The sequence below is a fragment of the Tachypleus tridentatus genome, chromosome 7, assembly GCF_004210375.1.
Source record: "Tachypleus tridentatus isolate NWPU-2018 chromosome 7, ASM421037v1, whole genome shotgun sequence".
Classification (NCBI taxonomy): domain Eukaryota; kingdom Metazoa; phylum Arthropoda; class Merostomata; order Xiphosura; family Limulidae; genus Tachypleus; species Tachypleus tridentatus.
In genome coordinates, this window is record NC_134831.1 from 166,492,394 (window position 1) to 166,513,880 (window position 21,487).

The window sequence follows — 21,487 nt, forward strand, 5'->3', positions numbered from 1 at the left end:
TTAAGTGTGTGTGTGAGTGTGAGAGAGAGAGAGAGAGAGTATACATTATATTTCAACTCGAGATTCGATGGCTTAATCGAGACCACATTTAATGGTTAGGTTTGAAATTGTGCTTGGCTTTATAAAGATAGAAATGGATTCCAAGCTCTGCTGTTCTAGCTAAAAGTACGCTTTGGTTATTTACGTTAAGGTCCACCTCGTTGGAACCAAGAGCCCCAAGACGTTATTGTTGGTGTTGGAGATAGAGCAATTTTCAATTGTACTGCCTTGGGACATCCAAAACCGGTTGTACGGTGGAAGAAAGAAGCTATAAGTAGGTATAGATTCATATCAAATCTTATTATCAGTGTTCAGTCGCCGTTACTTCTTTGAAACCATTAGTAGCTAGAAGTGAAATGCTATTTTTGTATTTCATGGTTTTATAACTATTTCTTCAAAGTATTAAACCTTTGTTTCCATTTGATAATACTTCAGGCTTCGAGGAAAACTGTTTCGTTTCTACTCACATTTAATACCAATAGGATATTTTATTGCAACTGATGTTTATGTGCCCCCTTCTCGCTTCCTCATCCTTTTGTTTAAAAGTCATAAAAGTTATTTAAATATTAAATGTGACACGCCTCTAAAACAACCAGTATTTTAGCTGTCATGTTTTTAAGGTAAAGTGGTAAAAATGCAATGTCGCTCATAAGGTTCAACTGAATAGAAATATTTGAAAGTAAAATAAATATATTAAGCTGTACCGTAATACTTAGGTTTTAAACGAAAATTTTCTGTGACCTTTCACGTTCTTACTTTTAGGGGGCGTGGGAGAAGTGGGCCTGACAGACTTGTCACAAAGTGATAGAGTCAGAGTGGCTAAAAATGGCGCTCTTATTATCGACGCTGCTAAACCTGAAGACGCCGGATACTATAACTGTCATGCATCGACCGGAATAGGACCGGATCTTGACAAGAGTGTACTACTTACTGTGAGAGGTGAAGCGATGTATTCGTAAAGAAGATACCAGTCCAGTTTTTGTGTTGATATCTGTTAATTGCGTAGTTTGGTTAGCAAAAATAGTGCTCTGATTTAAAAAAGAAAAACGGAAAAAACATTAAAGCTACTGTTAAATGTTTTTATTGCTGTGATTATATTACAACATACATTCACACAGCCAACAAATACATACCTTCACATTTACACGAATTTCATAATAATCCCATCCGCGTTTTTCATTTTGCTTCTCGTTTATCAGTTATTGTGTATAGTATGCTAAACAAATAGCTGTTTTTATTCCTTATTAACTTGTCTTAACACTACAGTGTCCAATAACCGCAACGGATTAAACTGCTCGTATTATTTACAGCGTGAGGTACTACATCTATTATCAATGGACGCTTCGAATAAAGTACTGTAGTCTCTCATAGATAAAATATACGCCGAAGGGGAGGGAAGCGTACGTGCTGTTTGATTGTTACAATTTTCTATGTATGATTTATGTGAATTAAAACAAGTCTGATAGTTTAATATCTGTATTTCACTAAATGTGATATCAATCACCTCCCTCTAGTATCACCCTGGTGAGTGTATTTTGTACAACTAGTCTATATCTTAGCTTCTTCATCTGCAGTGGCGCTGCTGTTCTACCATGGACGATGATGGCGGTTCGAATTTTGTATGGTATATTTAACTGGTGTAGAATTAGTGTTGTGTTTTGCAAGGCTGATTTTTAAGTTGGCTACTTAATAACTGAAGACCCCAGCATTGAATTTTCATCTACATTGTCTAAAGTTGAGCCAAAACCAAATTCACTCTTGTCTAAGTTGACCTAGTCCAACTTCCTAAGTGTTCTTGAAGTCTAAACAGCTGGCTACGGTAAATTCTGTTAACAACTACCGTGCTGGCGGGAAAAATCATGTATCTCGCGCCGTTTTCAAAGAAGTTTGGCCTCCACTTTGGGGTGAATAGGACTGTGTTTTGTACCGTGTTTTTGTTACCCCTGGTGTATGGAACAGGTGAGTTGTGAATGTTAATCCATTTGTACGTATGTATGCTACTTTCTTAGTTAGTATATTAAAGTTAGCAGGATAGACAAATCTAAATAATTAATCTGCAAAGTGTATTTGAAGTATAAAGTACATAAAACATTTACGGTAAGATACATAAGTTTATTTATAAAAGTTTATTGTTACAGAACATAAAAATAACGTAACTTAATATAAGTAATCCTGTGTTGTAACAGTACATAAGTAACATTTCTCTATTGCAAATGTAGATAAAAATATTTTTTTTATTCTAAACATTTTTGAGAGTGTGTAAAATTTGCTGGAATCATCTGGAAGTTAAAAGATAAGTAATTCTTTAAATTTAATTTTTAACATCTTAAGATATTTTCTAACCTATAGAAGTTAACTCTTTTAATTGTAGAATTCTAGATATTTTATAGTTCTGTACACATTCAAGTAGGTATACATGTGTATGCCTTCCAGGTGGTATTGGAATAAATCTTCAAAATACTTTTTCTTTAAATTTTAGGCCTTCCCATAGTATGCTAAAACCTCTCAATCTAATATATCTGGTTTTTCATTCTGTATAATACAATGCCCATCTATTGAGACAACTTAACTAGTTCTTTAAGAAAGTATTCATTCATCTTACAGGTAGTGCACCAAAACTTCAACCCTTTAATTTTCCTAAAACGTTAATTGAAGGCCAGACTATAAAAACAATATGCACTCCAACAGAAGGTGATCGTCCATTATACTTTCAGTGGCTGAAAAATGGGCAGCCCTTGGCAGAGAGCCCCCAAGTGACCATGAAAACATTTGAAGATATATCTGTATTGATAATTAATTCTGTTGGATATGATGGTATTGGAAACTACACATGTGTAGTTAGAAACCATCTTGGTTCGGATCAGTTCACTACTCCATTAGTTGTTCCAGGTAGGTCACAATTGTCCTAGAAAAATAATACTATAGCAGTTACAAGAAGTTCAGAGTGTAATTGATTTCAGTTATGTGAACAATGATGGCTATACTAGTAATGTTTTATCTCATGTAGTTGTTAGTCAGGTGTGTGAACCACAATGGCTACATTAATAATGCTTTGTCTCGTGCAGTAGTTGCTAGAATTAGGTGTGTGAACAACGATGGCTGTGTTAGTAGCATATTACTAAATTTCCATTGTTACTGTGATTAACTTATTGGTTTTAAAGTATGTAATTTATTTAAGTCCTCTCTACCTTTCCTAAGTTTCAAGTGTTTGAATTTTTTCTTGGTCCACTCAAGGTTTGATGGAATTGTTCACCTGATGAAGTTACTTTGTTTTCTGGCTATGTACTTTATAGTCTTTGGTTAGTTGTTCTTCATGTTAATCAGACGTTCTAAACCTACTTTTAAAGGAAGTTTATATTTCGTTGTAATTGTTCTAACTCAACAGTATATTTTTGGTAGTTACTACTAATCTTTGTTAGCTATCTTAAAATCTCTTCCAGGTGGTCTGTGTAATAAAAACTATAATCATGCTAAGAAAATCTTAATACCACAAAAGACGACCGTCTATCGATTTTGAACAATATATTGTTTAATGGCAAGAAACGTAATGCTTTACTTATAAAGACAAGGCTTAGCTTTGTAATTGGGCTAATAGAAGCTTTAAGATAACAATGTTAAGCCTATTTATTGTCACATGATAATCAGGCCACTTTCTGGCAGTAATCCAACAGTGTCAGGATATAAACATATAATAAACAAACTCACAGACTGAATATTAAAAAATGTAATGGTAGAGTAGTAATACTAAAAAATATTTTTTTTAACTCGTTTCTGAAAGAGAATTTATGGAGAGAAATAAACAAGACCTCTGCAGTTAGAAAAACACTGAAATTCAGTGCAAAACCCCATAAAACAAGTTTTGAAATTAGCAAGACCGGTTAAAAAAAACATTTCGATGTCAAAATTCATAATCAAAATTTTCTTTCATTGTAATCTGTTTTTTTTATTTTCAAAGTTTCCTATTTTTGAGAAGAAATTTGAGGCTCAATATATTTTGAAATTTGTCACATGCTAGTTTGTTGCATCAGGTGGATAATATTCTACTCCACATCAATAACGTTGGAGAGAGATGAATCAAACAAAACTTGGTCCGTTTTTAGTAGTGTAGTGATTATTTTAAACACGAAGTGATGATGATTTGTATGCGTGAACTATATGTTCCTCTCTTATAGGCTGAAGTAAGTTCCAAAAGTGCCTTACTCATGAGGTCTTGATGGGATGTCCAGGAAGTGGGGAGTGATCATGGGTATTAACGTGATTAAAATGCACAAAACTTTAAATATTGTGAAGATAGATCATGATACCACTTTACCGTGAAAATGGATGAACGAATATGGCTGTCACCTTAAAATGATAGGACCTGATATTAAAAAATCAAAAACCAAAGTTTTGATAAGTGTTCTTAGTAGGAACTCGATTGATGGCAGACAAAATAATAATGTAAAAAAACAAAACTATTTGGACAGGACGCCATTTTAACCGGAAGGATGCAAGTTTCAAATTGTGAAGTTTTATGTTATACAAACAATTTATACATAAAGTGGGCAGTCATTGCTGGAAGTGCAGGCTCTACACCAGTTTTTGTATCAGCTTGTTCAATAAATATATCTCAGGTTTATTAATTTCTGGTTTGTGACTTCGTGTAAAAACACCACTAGTAATCATCGTGTCTATTTTCTATTCGAACACAATTTCCCGAGTTGAGGTTTGGACCAACAGTGCAGTCTTTATAATGGATTTTAACAAGAACAAAAAAAAAATTCATATCTGATGGTGTGTAGTTTTCTAACTAATTACTTTTTCAGTAGAACGTGCTTGTTCTTTTTTAAATTATTATTCTTTCAAAAAGTAAAACATCAGCTAGTCGTTATTCTATTGTTTAACTCTTGATGTTTACTGTGCTTTATTTGTCAGTTAACTTTAGTTGTTTGAATCGCCACTATATTTTTATTCTTAGGTTCTCAAATGACATGCTTTGGTCAAGTTATTGATCTTTGTACTTGATAATATAACACGCGTTTTTTAAAAATAAAACTTCGATTAATAGTTTCCTGTACCAAAGCCAGAATTGATATATTTGAGCTAGTTATTTTGTTTGTGCATAAAACCGACTATTTGGTTTCAAATATTAACTTTTTTATATTTATTTACAGTTGCTCCTAAATGGGTTAAGCAACCTTCAAGTGCTTCAGTTTCGGTAGGGGACAGTGTAATGTTAGACTGTGTTATTGGAGGGTATCCCAAACCGACAGTAAACTGGAAGTTTTACTCAGGGACAGGTATGTTTGAAAGTTCGATTACAAAAAGACAATGAGAAATAAATGTTAACTATTTTTGGTATGTAATTAGATATAAAAGAAATATGACCTTATGTATCATTTTCAGATTCAAAAGCTCAGGACTTCGTTCCCCTGTTGTTGAGAGAACGTTTCCGTGTGAGAGAGAATGGTTCTCTTAGCATTGTCAGTGTTCATCAGGAAGACACTGGAAAGTATCAATGCACGGGAAGTAACGGAGTCGGAAATGACGTCATGAAAGTTGTAACTCTCACCCTTCATGGTAAGAGTATGTGTGATTTGGAATAGAAATGGCCATGCCTGCTGGTAATTGTGTAATCTGAGACGTGGCTTCACCCGTATTTGTTTAGTATTTTCGAAAAATGTGCCAGTGTTTTGATTGGAAAATCCAAGGTTTTTATTTCAATATTTACGTTATGTGGAGGTCATATAAATTCAAGATTTGAATAGATCTTTGCTTGTGATACAATGAAATAAAGTGGTTTTGACGAAGTTTCTTGTGTTATTTGTTAATTAAAACCAACACTAATGAACTTGTGTTATGTCTGGTCGAATACGAATGGAAAAACGTTAATAAAACACATTTTATTAACTTTTAATTATAATGGGCCTAAAGAAATTCATTTTATAAATAGGCCCATGCGGTATGTCTACAGTGACTTTTGTCGAAATTGTCCATTCTTATATTTTTTCGTATTTTCCCTTTTTTAACGTTAATTACGTTAACAATGTTGGTTGATATATTTTTGTTATTAATTTATATATAGATTTATTAGCAGTTGATTTTTGATTGCATTGTTAACTCAATGTAAAAACTGAGGACTAAACTAAATCTTTACAGGTGGTCAAATTTATGTAGGTAGCTTGCTATGATTATAAGGTGTTTAAATTTTATAGGGCTAAATCCTCAGCTGAAGTGTAAAAGAACAAGTGTAGTTTGATTTATAAAAGGTTAGGTTTCAAATGTCACTTTAATGTGATGAGTACAAAGAAGGATCTGTAGCAGGTCCTGATGGCTATGGCACTTGACTTGCAATCTGCAAAGGGAAGAGTCCAATACAGTCGCTGTGAGGACGTTATAATGTACAGTCAATCCCCCTTTTCTTTGTAAAGAGTAGCCCAAAAGTTGGCGGTGGGTAGTATTGATTAATTGCCTTCCCTCTGATATATAACTTCAAAATTTGAGACGGGTAGTTCAGATAGTCACTAAAACCTGTACGAAACATGTTTGAAACTTCGTTTTTCAGTTTCCTGAAGACAAGACTCAACTCTGTCGCTGTGTTATGCCAAAAGATTTACGATATGTTATATATGCTGTGGAATTTACAGTATATATTAACCTTTCTATCTCTACATCTCTTATTAGACGTAATGCCTCCCACGGAAACACCAAGTTTCTTGTATTACGTTTAGATCACGTGATTGTTATGTGACGAACGCATACTTCGATATCCACTGCTCTGCCTCTGTCATCATTAAAGACAAACATTTGGTCAGAAATATCAAAGCAGAGAATGTCTGAGAGAACAAAGTTTATCCCAGATAAGTTTGAGTACTATTCTATGTAAAGTATGTTTCATGTACGTATGTCGCGTTAAATGAGATCAATAGGCTAAAAAATGCTGCACATTAAAACGTCACAAAACGAAAGAGTCGTTCCAGAATTCACGAGTAGCCCGTTTTAATGGGCTTGAAACTGTGTAGCAAAAACCGGAGCATTATAACAAAGAAAATAAAAATAAACACTGAAGCCGTAGTGAAAGGACCAACAGAACTGGCAAAAACTCAGTCACGTGACTTGAAGGTAATAGAAATATGGGTAGAGGATGTAAACCGACACGTTTTGTCTTCGTCTGTTCCTGTACGTGTCGACCAGAAAACACGTGACTTGATTTGAGAATTCACGCACACAGAAAAGGAGTGTATATCTGTTTTAAACCTAGATGTTCAACATTCATGAGTTATTTTAAGTTGTTCGAAACGAATAGAATTGGCCGACATATAAACATACAATCTCAAAGTAGACAAAAGTCGGATGTCATTCTGTATATAAGGAAATGTCTCATTTGAGCTGTTAGTCACTTCCGTTACCATAGCGACAGTGATCAATTGTCTAGATATGTTTTGTGTGGTTATTTTGTTCAAAGCAAACATGTTATGGATAAATGAATTATACGTTGGCTCATGCCAGTCTGTTTCCCTTTCTTCTCGCCTCTAGGTGTTGTTTGCAAGCATTCATGGGCGGTTTCCATGGAAACCGTAGTCTCGCTGTTGACGTCGTTTAGTGACGTGTCACATTCAGTTGAGAATCTAGAGGCCGAAAATGTTGTTAGGCCTGATGTAATCTCAGTAATTGAACTTTATTAGGTGACGTTGTGGTCTTGTAATTTATTCATTTAATTTTGTTAAAATCGTTTTATTTGCTCTTTAGCGTTAAACTAACAAAATTATTAAATATCTTGTTTGAGTTAAAAAAAAAAAAATTACCGGATGTCTTGTAAGAGAGTGAAATGACATACTTGCGTAGGTCGAACGCGTAGACTATAAATTTTTGTTGAACGGGGAAAACCTTCACGTGTGTATTCTACAGATGATGACTTAACGTAAGTTCTGTGCAGGGGCGCTGTCTCCATTGAACACTTTCCATATACTTCAAAATTGGAATAATAGAAATGAAATGTGTAGAAAATCAACCAAATACTTTATCTTAAAGTGCCGATTTTGGAATTTATTTTTATACGCTATATTACAAAAATTCCTTGGGGTAAGCCGTAAGTTCACGGATTTACAATGTAAAAATTCGGAGCTTGATTACTCGGGGTGGACAAAGCACGGATAGTTAGTGTACATTTACATTTCACAACAACAACAATTAAGGTTTACAAAATCTATGTGAACGATTAAAGAAAGACAGGTTTATGAAACTAATTATGCAAAGTTTATTAAACATAGCTGTTAAACTAAAAGAATGTTTTCACACACGTTTTGTCGTGCCTCTTAAAAATACATTTGACGAAGCAGTTAAGGTACATCGTTTTCTATGGGGTGTAAATAGAACCTTAGCATTGACAATACAAGCTGGCTAAGCATGGTTATGTTAATACGTGTCGTAAGGCCATTAGTATTTGGTCCATTATATATTCTTTACTATATTATTTGTTCAGCTTTTTAAGGCTTTTGTCTCTGCCTGGCCGGGTGGCTGGGGTACTCGACTTGTAGATTTAGGGTCGCGAGTTCGAATCTCATCACATCAAGCATGCTTGCCCTTTCAGCCGTGGGGTCGTTATATTTTTCCGATCAAACCCAATCTCTATTCGTTGGTAAGAGTAGCCTAAGAGTTGGCGGTGGGTGATGATGACACTGTCCTTCCTCTACTTTTACACTACCAAATTAGGGGCGGCTAACGCAGATAGTCCTCGTGTAGCTTTTCGCGAAATTCAAAACAAGTAAACGTATTGCTGTCTAAATTTTTTCGTATGACCGCAGCTATACTTTTCACTCTGACCTTCATGAGACCTGTTTGTTCTGCTCTGTAGCTCACTGCTAACCTTGATGTGTTTGTTCCTTAATATCTTGTCCTCGTTTATATCTCATTTACGTCATTACGTCATAAAACCTGCTCGGATTCATTTATTTTAACAGCACGTTCTGAGAAGAAAAAAGTATCTTCACGTGAAAGTGACGTCAATATCAGATGTGTTAAAAGAAACCGCATTGGTTGAAATGACTGAAACAGTAATGCCGTCGTGTTTCTATTGCTCAGTTTTTTGGAAGTTTACTGTGTCTTATTACTGTTGTGGTGAAGTGTTATGTTCTACTGAAAAATGTTAAACTTTTGTGTAATTTGTCTCAATAAATATTGATAGCAAAATTATATTGTTTGTATCTTTTTTCTTTCTTGCACTGATAAACGCATCCATTATAACAGTATGATAAACGCATCCATTATAACAGTGATCTTACGTGCTCTTTGAACAACGGCTGATATTTAATTACAAAACTCCCAGATAGAAAATCGTATTGTATAAAATATCGCTGTAAAAATGAATGGCAAGTCACGTAATTTTACCGCCGTTCCACCATCCCTGGGAACGCGAGAGACTGGCAAGTCTCAGCTGTCTCCCATATTATCACTTGTCAGGAGGCTCTCTGCAACTAAAGGGATGATAGAACTTGGATCGTGTCCTTGGTCTGTCACCTGGTGTTTTTCTTTGACATTCTTGTAGTCTCTTTCACAGTGTAAGCAAGTGATAAAATGATTGATACATGAAAATGGTTGTTTTACTTTAGTGTACTATTTGTGATTGACAAAAATACAAGAAATGAGAACCACTACATTAAGTAATATAAACCGTATCATTGTACATATAATAGACCTTACTAAGAACACAGAACCAACCTGATGACTCTGGTCATTAAATTTCTATTACTATAGTAACGAAAGCGTAGAGACCGTTGCGGAGAAACAATATTTAAGCGTCATAAGTGTAGATAGGACGATAACTAACGTTTTGTATGTTAGGGTTTCAGAACAAACCAAAGTAAACTACAGTAAAATTCAATATAGAATTAGAAATTGCAGTATTGTAAGATATCAGTATCCGAGTGTTCAGTGTTTTTGTCAGCATCTGGGAGTTATTAGAACAGTTATTTTCTGCAAGTCGATCGATTTTTCTCGTTAGTTCGTTAAATACCTGATTTTCTTCTGATGTGGATAAATATTCTGTCGTACTTGTTGGTACTCTAGAAACCGTAAAAACGTTCTTTTGTAACGGGTGGCGGTTCTAGGATTTTTTATTCGGGTACTGGGGGGGGAGATGTAAGGGGACACAGTTTAGGGGGACAAGAAAATGACGTCAGTAAAATTTTACAGTATAGAGTAGTCTTAAGATTTTTAAATATCTCAGATGGGGCAGAACTCTCCAAAGGTCCCCATATGGACACGCCCCTTGTTATAACGTGTTTATATAAGCCCCTGTTAGATTTGAAATATTCAACACCGTGAAAACACTATATCGAAAATTTTAATTAAGTTATTTAAAAAAGTTCAAATAATTTGTACAGATCAACATTCGGAGTGTAGAGATGGCTGTCATGTTCGTCGTCTGTTACTGTTGTTGAGATAACATAATGAAAGGATAAACGTTTTTATTATGTTTAATTTTATTCTGATTCAATTCGTTAATATTCAGTTATATTGCAGTGAACCCAGCCAAACCTGAAGTAACCAAGTAGTATATAATTTAATTAGGAATTCTTTGAGCATGTTTTTCCTTAAATATTAAGTTATTATATAAAGAGCAAGGCTTATAAAATCGATAAATAACCAAGTTACCATGCCGTATATTATGTTGGAATATTTAATTACTTTTCACTTTTTATAATTATCAATTATGCTTAAGGTATATGTAGAAAAAGATTACTTTTATGATTATCAGATGCTCATTAAGCCTATCAAAATTTCAACAATATCACAAACTCTGTGTAATATTTATTTAATTAGCTAATGTTTGCGATCTTTTACGTCTTTCATCTTAATTAACTATCTAAAGTTTAGCATTTTATTGTTTATCCTCTATTTTTTATTAATGAACAAAAGTAACTAGATTATTTAAAAACGTTTACGTAAAAAAATAAATTGATCTGAGACAAATAGGTTGAGGTTTCGTAGAATGGAGAAAAAATAACATTATACGAAAATTTAGTGCTTTGGTTGAAAAACAAAGGCGCTTGAGTCGCGTGCTAAGCTTGAAGTATTTGTGTATTAGCCTAATTAGAATTTGTCCTGAAGGTGTCAGTTTTCATGTCTTTCATTTTTATTTCAAGTGCCTGCACGATTTGAGGAGAAGTTTACCGTCGAAAGAGTCCACCGTGGGGACTCTGCAAAACTAGAATGTGACGCTCTTGGTGATAACCCCATGACCATCACCTGGAATAAGGACAACGTTCGGCTGTCAAGGGTGGACACTGGCCGGTTAGTGACCTCTTGTTTTAATATTTGGCTACAGTGTTCCGTAAGTTATGTTTTATTTATTCGAGTAAGACTAACTTTTCATTTATTGCTAAACATATGAACTACTTCATGTTCAATGAAAATTCAGTACTTCATGACTTGTTATTGGATTGAAATCTATTGTCAAGCTGTGCTGTGAGATGGGTAGGAGTGACGATAACGATAGATATATTCAACCGCTGTAACTCGTGAAAAGTTTGTGTAAACTGACTAGTTATAAAACTATAACTCATGACGGCTAGTTATCGGTATTAACATCTTTGCTAATAAAGCAGAGCAACGTTTCTACCTTCTTAGGTCATCTTTAGGTTAACCTAGTCTAAGCATTGTTCTCTGCTTAATTAGTAAGTGTTAATACCCATAACAGCCGTCCTGAATTACATTTTTACTTCATTTGGATTTCTCGTCATTACGAATCACAAACTGAGTACTTGTTTAAATAAAGATCAGCTAGGATCGCTTCATGAGTCACGTGAATATAATGGCTTTGGGTTAGAAGTTGTTTTTGTCCTTTTCAACGTCATACATAAAAAATCAAAATTGTAAGTAAGTTTCAAAACAAACAAATTTCCTGCTAATCCTTGAAGATACTGATAATATCTCGATGAGTGAAGCGCATTTTAAAGGTTGCTCCTCCTTCAAGGTTTTGTATTCATTGTTCTCAAACGTCTGGGTTGGAGTCAGCAACAACTTTCTTTTCAAGCACGTGCTTCGTTTAAACCAGTTTGTGCTTCAGGCACTTGAGTAGTTTCAATTGGAGTTAATCTAATTATCTGCGTGTTTTAGTTTTTCTGCACGTGGATTATGTTCAAATGCAATGTAAATGTTCAATTAGCTAGTATATTTCCTAAAAACCGGGAAAATGCATTAAGTTTCAAAGGTTCTATTGTGATAGGGGTAATCCTCTCAGTTTGTACATTTATTTTCTGTGCAAAATTATTGTTACCGACTTCTAATCTATTGCTAGCTACGTTAGTTGTCTATCATCAGATGTAACAAAGTAAAGATACTGGTGATATGCATCTCGGAACGGCTGATATGGGTATTAATACTTACTGATAAGCAGAGAACAACATTTTGACTTTCCTAGGTCATCTTTAGGCTGAAACGTTGTTTTCTGTTTATCAATAAAAGTGCTAATAACCATACCAGCCGTTCTGAGATACATATTTAAAGTGGGTTTCTCGTCATCAAGAAATACTGTTCATATATAACGAAAATAACTAACATTTTACATCTTAAATCTAAATGTAACACTTAAACCATTTCTGGGGACAGGAAATTTCTCAACCAATAAATCTGTTTCCCAGTGTTCCAACGGTGTTTCTGTAGGCTTATAACACCAAAAACCGGTTTCAACACCTGTGGTGGGCACAGAAAACAAAGCGTGTTGTATAGCTCCCGTTTTCAGTGTAGCGTGAGAAAATCTGTGGTTTTAATGTGTCCAAAACATACTATTTAAATCCATGCAAGTTGAATGAATCACCACTTATATTTCGAACAAAATGTATGTAGTACAACTAAATTGATAGTTTCTTTTCTAATAATATTTTTTACCAAAGGTCGTTGAAGTATTTCTCCCCATATTTCTCGAATTAAAGTTAATATAAATTTTCCACAACATATTTCGAACCAGACTCAAATTAAGATGTGGCATTTCTGTGGCAAAATCAATAAAGGACAAACTTCATACTTTCTTCTTTAGGTGTAACTAAGTAATTTCCTTTTTTTATTGTTTACTACAAACTGGATATGTCACATTTATATGCCATAAACTTGGAGTTTTAATTCTAATGCTTTGATTTCAGTAATCAACTTTGATTGCAACTGTTTGTGTTTTAATTTCTAAAGAATATGCTGTTAGTTAGCCTGATGTCATGGAGAAAATGAAATTTAATGAGGCATGTTGTATGTATCTAGTTACCAGATATTCGACAGAACAACAGAGGTCGGAACTTTGTCCGAGATTCAAGTTCATGGAGTTGACCGCAGCGACAATGGCCTTTTCACCTGCGTGGCAAAGAACACTTATGGAGAAGATCAAAGAACAATAAAACTGATTGTCCTTGGTATGTAATATGCAAGTACAATTTAGGGTTTAATCCCTACAATAGACACAACACATGTAGTCAATTATGCAACTTTATGCTTGACAACAAATATGTAATGCATAGTGGTATGCATGGTGCATTGATTACTACTATAATTTAACATATGTACTGTCAGTTTGAGGGTATTAAGGATTTTCTTTGTATAATCTATTACTTAAAAATAAATTTCCATCCATTTTATTTGATTTGATTTTTGTCCTTGTGTAGATGGTTAATTTTCTGAGTGAGTCAGCTGAGAAGGAAGAGGAACGTTTAACATTCTGTGTTTGAAGTACCAGTCCTTAATATTTCCCTGTACAGCTTTTTGCTAGTACTTACCATAACTGACTATTTTTCAAAGTAACCTTTTGTGAGACTGTGGTGGACTGGTGGATTGTTTCTGTTCTGTTTCTCTTGAGAAATTATTAGTAAAGAATATTTTAGTCGAACATCCATATATACATCAAACGGGAATTCTTAAGGATGTGCAGTTGTAGATTGTACAGATATCACTGAATTCTTGTTTTTATTTATGTAGTATGTGATGCACTTTCATTGTGTATACTTGTGGCTCTTCCTTTGAAAAATGCCTGGCATGGCCACATGGTCAGGATGCTTGACTTGCAATCTGAGGGTCATAAGTTCAAATCTATGTCACACCAAACATGCTCACCCTTTCAGCCATAGAAGTGTTATAATGTGATGGTCAATTCCACTATTCATCAATAAGATTATCCCAAGAGTTGGAGGTGGATGATGATGACTAGCTGCCTTCCCTTTATTTTTACACTGCTAAAGTAGGGATGGCCTGTGCAGATAGTCCTTTTGTAGCTTTGCACAAAATTCAAACAAACAAGCCCTTTGAAAAAATGCAATAACTTCTTTACTATCAGTGCATCTGTTTCTGTCAATTAACTTGTTTCTTCTATAGATGTTCCTTGGAATGATTTTCTGTTGAAATACAAAAATTGTGTAAGGGTGTGTATGTGTTTTATATTATGTGATTTATTAATTTATTTATTGTTGGTTTTTTGTTTTCACAAAATTTGTAGAACCACCTTCAGCACCCTCTGATGTTCGTATAGCTCAAGCTTGGACAAGGAGTGTTAGTGTTACCTGGACAGTGCCTTACAGTGGGAACAGTCCTGTAAACAAGTACATAATCCAGTATTGGAGAAACCAAGGTGCATGTTTTATTTTGTTTCTGTTTTTTAAGGTAAAAAAACATGACCATGAAAATAAAAACTTGTTAAATAAGCCATCCCAGTTGTGGAACCTTGTAATTAACTCTGTTTGCTAAAATGAGCTGGGTGTTGCTAAGTTGTTATGTGAATGTGGAGTAACGATTTCCATGTCATTGCTGTGAAATTGTCCACTTAAATTTTAGAGCTATGAGAGCAACAGGCCAATAGTTGGTTAGACAAAGTAGTCTATGGGTGATGTTAACTAGCAGACTTAACAGCACAAGTTTATGGACATTTACACACTGATAGCTCTTGTGTAGCTTTACATGAAAATTCTTAAATACTTTTGGTTTTTTAAATTTCAATAGTCTGTTTTTCTTCCATTCTAGGTGCTCCACATCGATTAGAAGAAGAAACTATTTCTTCTGCACAGACATCGACTATACTCCATAAACTTCAGCCAGGGACATCTTACGTTGTCCGTGTGATGGCTGAAAATGATGTAGGAAAAGGAACTCCATCTGAAAATCGACGTTTTGTCACTAAAGAGGAAGGTAAATATATATTTCATACCACTTGAAATTTGTATTACAAGTATTTTGTAGCATAACTATATTGCCACATAATTTTTTGTTAGAAAATAAGACTAATTATTGTGATGAAATATGTTTGCAGCAACTCTGTTGTGAATAATTAGGCTTTCTTGAAAGTAATAATTAAACTGTTTTTAACTTAATGTAATACAATGGTGTTCTTTAGCAAATTATAACAAGTCAAAGGTTTTCTAAAATTGAGCTAAAATGAAAAGTTAAAGATCATTTTATGTTGTCCAGTTGTAAAACCAAGTTTTACTTATCTCTTTTTGGTGAGGTATAGAAATCAGTCCTAATATGTACATTCTACCTTTTCTTAGAACCAAGTGCTCCTCCCACTGATGTATGGGTAGAACCTAGAGGAGCTGGAACTCTCCACATTAAATGGAAGGTAGGATGTTTGACCATATCTTTTGTTTATAAAATTGTTAACTACAGATTATTTTTTTTTTTTTATAATAATTCTCAATTTGTCTTTTGTGTCTTGAATCAGGTGTGTGTAATAAATAAAATGGGTTTTGTGCTTTTCACTGAAAACTAGAACTTGTCAGTTTGGCTGGATGGGTTATTTCTGTGAAACACTATGTACAGTATAATTTTGGAAGTCTGCATCAATGATTTCTTTTCCTATTGTTTATTGGTGTCTCAACAGTAAGATTTTGATTTGTGGTAGTAGAATTTGAGATTCAGCCCCTGCAGTAAAAACCATACAAATAGCCCACTGTACAGTTTTGTTTTTGTTCAACAAAAGAAATGGTATTCTTTTTTCTTAAGTTTGACTGATTTTTCTCTGTATAACATGAAACGGAGGGAAGCTTTTTTTTGTTTCCATAATTTTATTTTTGGAAACAGTGGAATTATACAAAAATGTATGGAATGTGTGATAAGAAAACAGTGAAAAGGATGTTTCAACTAATTATGGTACACAGATATTTATGGTCAAAAGAAATGAAATTTGATGCATAAAAAAACAAGTCCATGGAAAATAAAGACAATATAGAATAATCTGAGATAATCCATAACTAGCTAGTATTTTATTTTTCATCTGGTTTGATCATTACATATATAAAAAACAGGATAGAAGTGAACTGGCCAGTGATTTCATATTGATGAGACTGTTGTATTTTATGATGAGTCACTTTCTCCACTTTATCATCCATGGAAAGTTTTTTTCCCCACTGCTGTAACTGGTGTACATATATGGTTGGAGTTGATATAGGGTTACACGTGTAACGGGCATGTATAGAGAGGTGGAATTGAGGGGTGTGGATTTGACCCTCTTATCTGAGGTAATCTTTTTATCCATTCTTTACATTGTGACTTCCACTAACAAATTTTTTTTCTTTTTATACCATCCAAAAAAACTTTACCCCATCCTCTAAATTAAAAAACAAACAAGCTATAAATGCTTTTGATGTATAAATATCTTCTGTTTCATTGATTTAGTATTAATACAGCTTTTATAATCAGTTCCTTTATTAAAGTAAATTGCTATTACTATATGTTCAGGCCCCACCCAAGGACCACTGGAATGGTCAGTTGAAGGGCTACTATGTTGGCTACAAAGAAAAGGCTTCAACAAAGTCATACTCCTATAAGCACGTGCCTTTCAGTAAGGGTCTGTCAGAAGAGTACTTGCTTCAACATTTGAGAAAAAATACAGAGTATGGTGTTGTAGTGATGGCTTTCAATGATGCAGGTAGAGGGCCAGAATCTCAAGAAATTGTGAAGACAACCAAAGATTCAGGTGTGTGTATAAAATAGTCTAAACTGGTGTAATCATGAGGTCCCAATACTTGAACTAATTTTATATAAAAACTAGTACCTATAAAATACATAAAGTAATTTGGTCAGATCCGTGTGTGTGTGTGTGTGTCTGTATATAATGCTAATATAAAATGTGTATTTTTGTATCATGTAGATCCTCCTCCAGCCCCAACGTTGAGGGTAACTGCTCTCTCAGAAACCAGTATTAGTATTCAGTGGAGGCAGAAAAAGAGTGATGCTGATATAATTTCACGTTAGTATTATTTTCTGTGTAGCTCGTGTGAAGAACAGGTAGATCTTAATATTGGTCTATTTAAACATTTCTTATAAAGCTGTCAACACTGGATTATTTCAGCCTGATAAAAGTTAATCACAAACTAAATGTGATCAACTGTTCACACAGTCATAAAGATCCAGTCAGATCCTTGTACTGCAAAAACAGCTTACAATCGTGGAATGCGATCTGGCAGAACCACACTTACAAGAACAGAAACCAAAATAATGAAATCAAATAATTAATGCTACATTGTAATGGAAAATAGTATAGTAAGAGTTTAGCAACATTCATGGTTTGAAACATAAAGAAATGTATTCATTTTAGCTCTGGTTTAAAATGTGTGATTGTAGATGGAAAATCACTGTTAGAGTAGAAACTGTAAGTTCCAAAATATTGTAATTGTATCTGTCTACTTTCATTCTGGCTATTGTAAAGGTTTTAATCTTATGTCACATGCTAAAATTTAACCTGTAAGTAGTTTAATTATAACTGCTTATGAAGTACTGCAGTATCGGACATTTTGGTTTGCCGATATCCATCCTAATCTAGTGTGCAGAATATCCCAAGATCGGGTTCATGGATTTTTCAAAACCTACTTGGTAGTTATAACATGCAATATCCTAGACCTGAAGTTTATGGGTGGAAAAGTAAAGGTCACTGGTACATAGAAACATCCAGTTTAACTTTACTGAAGGCATAGGTGTATCATAAATACAGTAAACATTTGTTTTGTTTTACATTTATAAGAGACCAGAATTTGTCTAAGCCTGAAGAGAAATGTTACAAAAAGAATGTTACAGATGTTCTTCATATTCTAAATAACTTGATTGCTTTTGTTTTACAGATTACATTTTATTCTACAAAGAAGACACTAAGTCATGGACAGAGGTTACTATTCCACAGACAGAGAAGAAGGAATACACTCTTCTGGGATTGAGGCCTGGGTGTTTTTACCAACTTTACCTTCAAGCTGCTAGCCAAAAAGGAAACAGTAATCCAAGTGAAACATTAACAATACGAACAGATGGAACAGGTAAGCTAAACAGGCAGTGTTTGTATATCATCATATCAATTAATTTAAAACCCTTTTCTTGTTGGCATTTCATTAAAAATCGATACAAGAAAACGTTTATTTTACTGAGTGACTTCGATGTAAATTCATTTGACACATGCATGCACGTTGCATGTTCTACTGATGTGTTAGGTAGGAGCAGCCCAATTGTTAATAGAAATATCAATTCATTATCATGTAATCAGCTTTGAAAGTAATGAGCCATGTGGATTTCTTAAGTGTGGAAAATAAGTGAATGTAATAAGCCTAAATATAAGCACTGATGAACCAAAACAGTCAATGTTTAAAGAACTTTGATTCCCAGAACATCTTTCATTGGCTTAGAAATTATGGAATGCACAAATGTCAACAGAAGTTTTTTACTAACTTGTTAAATATTTGGCTGCATCCATTAGTTTGATTACAAGATATCAGTTGGAAACAGTGACAATGAGTACATATAATGTAACGTAAAAAAACTGCTGGATTCTTACTGGTTCAGCAGTAAGTAAAGATGTATAATGCTAAAAACCTGATTTTGAGACCCACTGTGCTCAGAGTATAGGTAGTGATTTTCAGCTTTGTGTTTAACAAAAAACAAAAGCTATTGCTGGACAAATTTTTCAGAATTTCTTGCTTGATATTATCCAAGCCTAATAAATTTGGTTTGGTTTAAATTTTGTGCAAGGTTACACAGAGGTTAACTTAGGCAGTAAAAGACTAGAGAGAAGGCAGCTAGACATAATTACTTCCCACCAACTCTTAGGCTACTCTTATACCAACAAATGATGGGATTGGCCATTACATTATAATGCCCCCACGGCTGAAATGGCGACCATGCTTGGTGGAACAGGGATTTGAACCTAGAACCGCAGATTGCGAGTCAAGCACCATAACCACATGGCCGTGCCAGGCGTCTGTCTAATAAATTTGATATGAATACTAAATATTTTCAGATGCTGTGAATGTTTTAAAAAACTAATTTTGTGTTTTTGACTCTCTTCAGCAGGACCTATGGAACGTAATCTTCATGCTGTGATTACAGGAGAAAAAGAATTGCCAGAGTACCTTCGATTGCCAGTTCTAGCTCCAGTGGTGGCTTCCGTTGCCATAATTATCCTTGTTGTTATTGTATCTTGTGTATACGTGAAGAAGGAACAGCGTCGGTATAATAGAGCTATGGGTGAGTGACTTATTGCAGCAACCCACAACCATTTATAATGTAAAGTAATTATTTTTTTTTATTTTTTTAAAGCCTTTGAAAAGGACTAATAAAATAAACCAGTTTCTTTTTTCTATGAAAATCACTTCTAAGTTGAAGGTGAGTGATATATAAATAACATCATAAAACAGTTTAACTTAAAAGTACTTATAAACGGTAGCATTGAAATGTTAAGTGTGTGATTGGCGTAGCGAGTATGAAATACTAAAAACGCTTTTTTGTTTAGTTTCAAGCTATTATCGTGTTAAAAAAAAAAAGGTAGAATTTATACCTTTGGCTAATTATGCAGATATTTTGTTGAATATAGTTACAAAATTATCGACTTGTTTCAGAAGCAGTGACCGAGAAAATCTACCCGTATAGTATGAATGGTACCCCACCTCAGCGATATGTGGACGTGGAGAAAACCAGACCTTTATTACAGCCTCCTCCTCCCCCACCACCGTTTCCTCTTCCCCCACCGCCACAAGATAATTACCCCGCCCCATATGCTACTCTTCCTCTGGGTGACAATAATTTTTCAGCTGATAGAAGAAGATTACATCAGGGAAGAGGACCGAAATCTGCCGAGGTGGGTCAGTTTCGTTTTTTTACCATTTATTGAAGTTGTGGTAATTCACTGTATTAGACTTCGTCATATTCGTTTGAATATTCGTAAGCCTAAATAATTATAAATTACAATAAAAAATTTTAAATGGAGCTTCGAAAAAGAACAAAATGTCACTGCGTTTCCCATATTATAGCAATATTTTTTTAACCGCGGCATATCAGCTCATAGAACGGCTCCAATTTGTCGTTTTTTGTTTTCTTTTAAGTATAAACTATATAAAGTATAAACTCGTAGCTCTGTCATCTCTTGACCGGTATGAAATCTAATTAGTTTTAGGCTCAGGAGGTCAAACACTTTCGATGATGTATTTGACCACACCCAAGGTCTCAGATTAATTTATTCCAATCGTGCCTAAAAAGAATTTCAATTTCGGGGTAGGCGCACAAATATATAGCTACTAAAAAAGAAAATTAAGATATCCTAATTTATTGTAATCCTGCCTAACATAATTTCAACTGCCGTAGCTATTGAGGATATCCTCTTGTTTTATCGTTTTTAATACAGTGGCTTAAAGTCTTATCTGTTTTATTGATCGTAAAATAAAGCAATTCTATTTTTCTGATAGCTTATTTTAAATTGACTCAAATTAGGTTGTTAGGTTAGTAAAGTTTGATTTTGGAAAATAATTTTAATATGTAAATCGTACATATTAAATTCGTACAAATAATTTTGCGATATGTGAACCTTTCGTTTTTTTGTTTTTTTTCCTTTAATTGCCGAAGCGATTATTTCCATTTATATTTTACTTTCACTAAGTACTAGTAACTAGTTGAGTTATTTGATCGATTACCCGTGAAACTGTGAAAGTAAATTTATTTGTGCATCAATCGTAATATCATTAGTGAATAAGTTTGTTTTGAGTGAAAATGTTATTTGTGAGCTTGGCCTACATTTTTGTACAAGTATTCATAACCTGTGGCAAACGTTAAGAAATGTTATTAATTGCACTGGACTTCATTAAATAATTGCAAAAAAATAAAATCGTGCCCAACGATGAAATATGTTAAGGTATATTAACACGTGGGGATTACAGAATTGAGAATTTTGCTTCTTTTTGTGGGGCAGCCTAAAATCGGTCTTTTTTATCGGTTTCTGGAAAACAATAGTTCGCGATTGTATTTTATCTCTGCCACCTGTTGGTTAGTTTATCACCAGATCTCTATAGACGAGAATAATGTTTTATAATGTATACGTTATTTTTGCTTGAAATATTTCTACTTGTTGAGGGGCTCTAAATATTAGTGTTACTTTTCTCGAAAACTTGATTTACACCGAATAGTTTTTTTGAAACGAAACACTTGCTGATTTTCTTTCAGAAACCAGTAATGAATACTCTATATCGTG

At 34.0% G+C, this 21,487-nt stretch overlaps 1 protein-coding gene across 23 annotated transcripts in view; it reads left to right on the plus strand.

The window, feature by feature from the left end:
- LOC143257145 (cell adhesion molecule Dscam1-like) overlaps nucleotides 1-21,487 on the plus strand; it is a 61,873-nt gene that overhangs the window by 36,264 nt on the left and 4,122 nt on the right. For 5 of the 23 annotated variants that reach the window (XM_076515440.1, XM_076515453.1, XM_076515455.1 and 2 more), the window contains 10 exons: nucleotides 11,163-11,310; nucleotides 13,270-13,418; nucleotides 14,492-14,623; nucleotides 15,013-15,177; nucleotides 15,537-15,607; nucleotides 16,726-16,963; nucleotides 17,138-17,236; nucleotides 18,105-18,293; nucleotides 19,318-19,494; nucleotides 19,866-20,104. In XM_076515440.1, the coding sequence (XP_076371555.1) occupies nucleotides 11,163-11,310; nucleotides 13,270-13,418; nucleotides 14,492-14,623; nucleotides 15,013-15,177; nucleotides 15,537-15,607; nucleotides 16,726-16,963; nucleotides 17,138-17,236; nucleotides 18,105-18,293; nucleotides 19,318-19,494; nucleotides 19,866-20,104 (1,607 nt within the window). The other 18 variants (XM_076515445.1, XM_076515465.1, XM_076515442.1 and 15 more) reach the window with 14 other exon arrangements.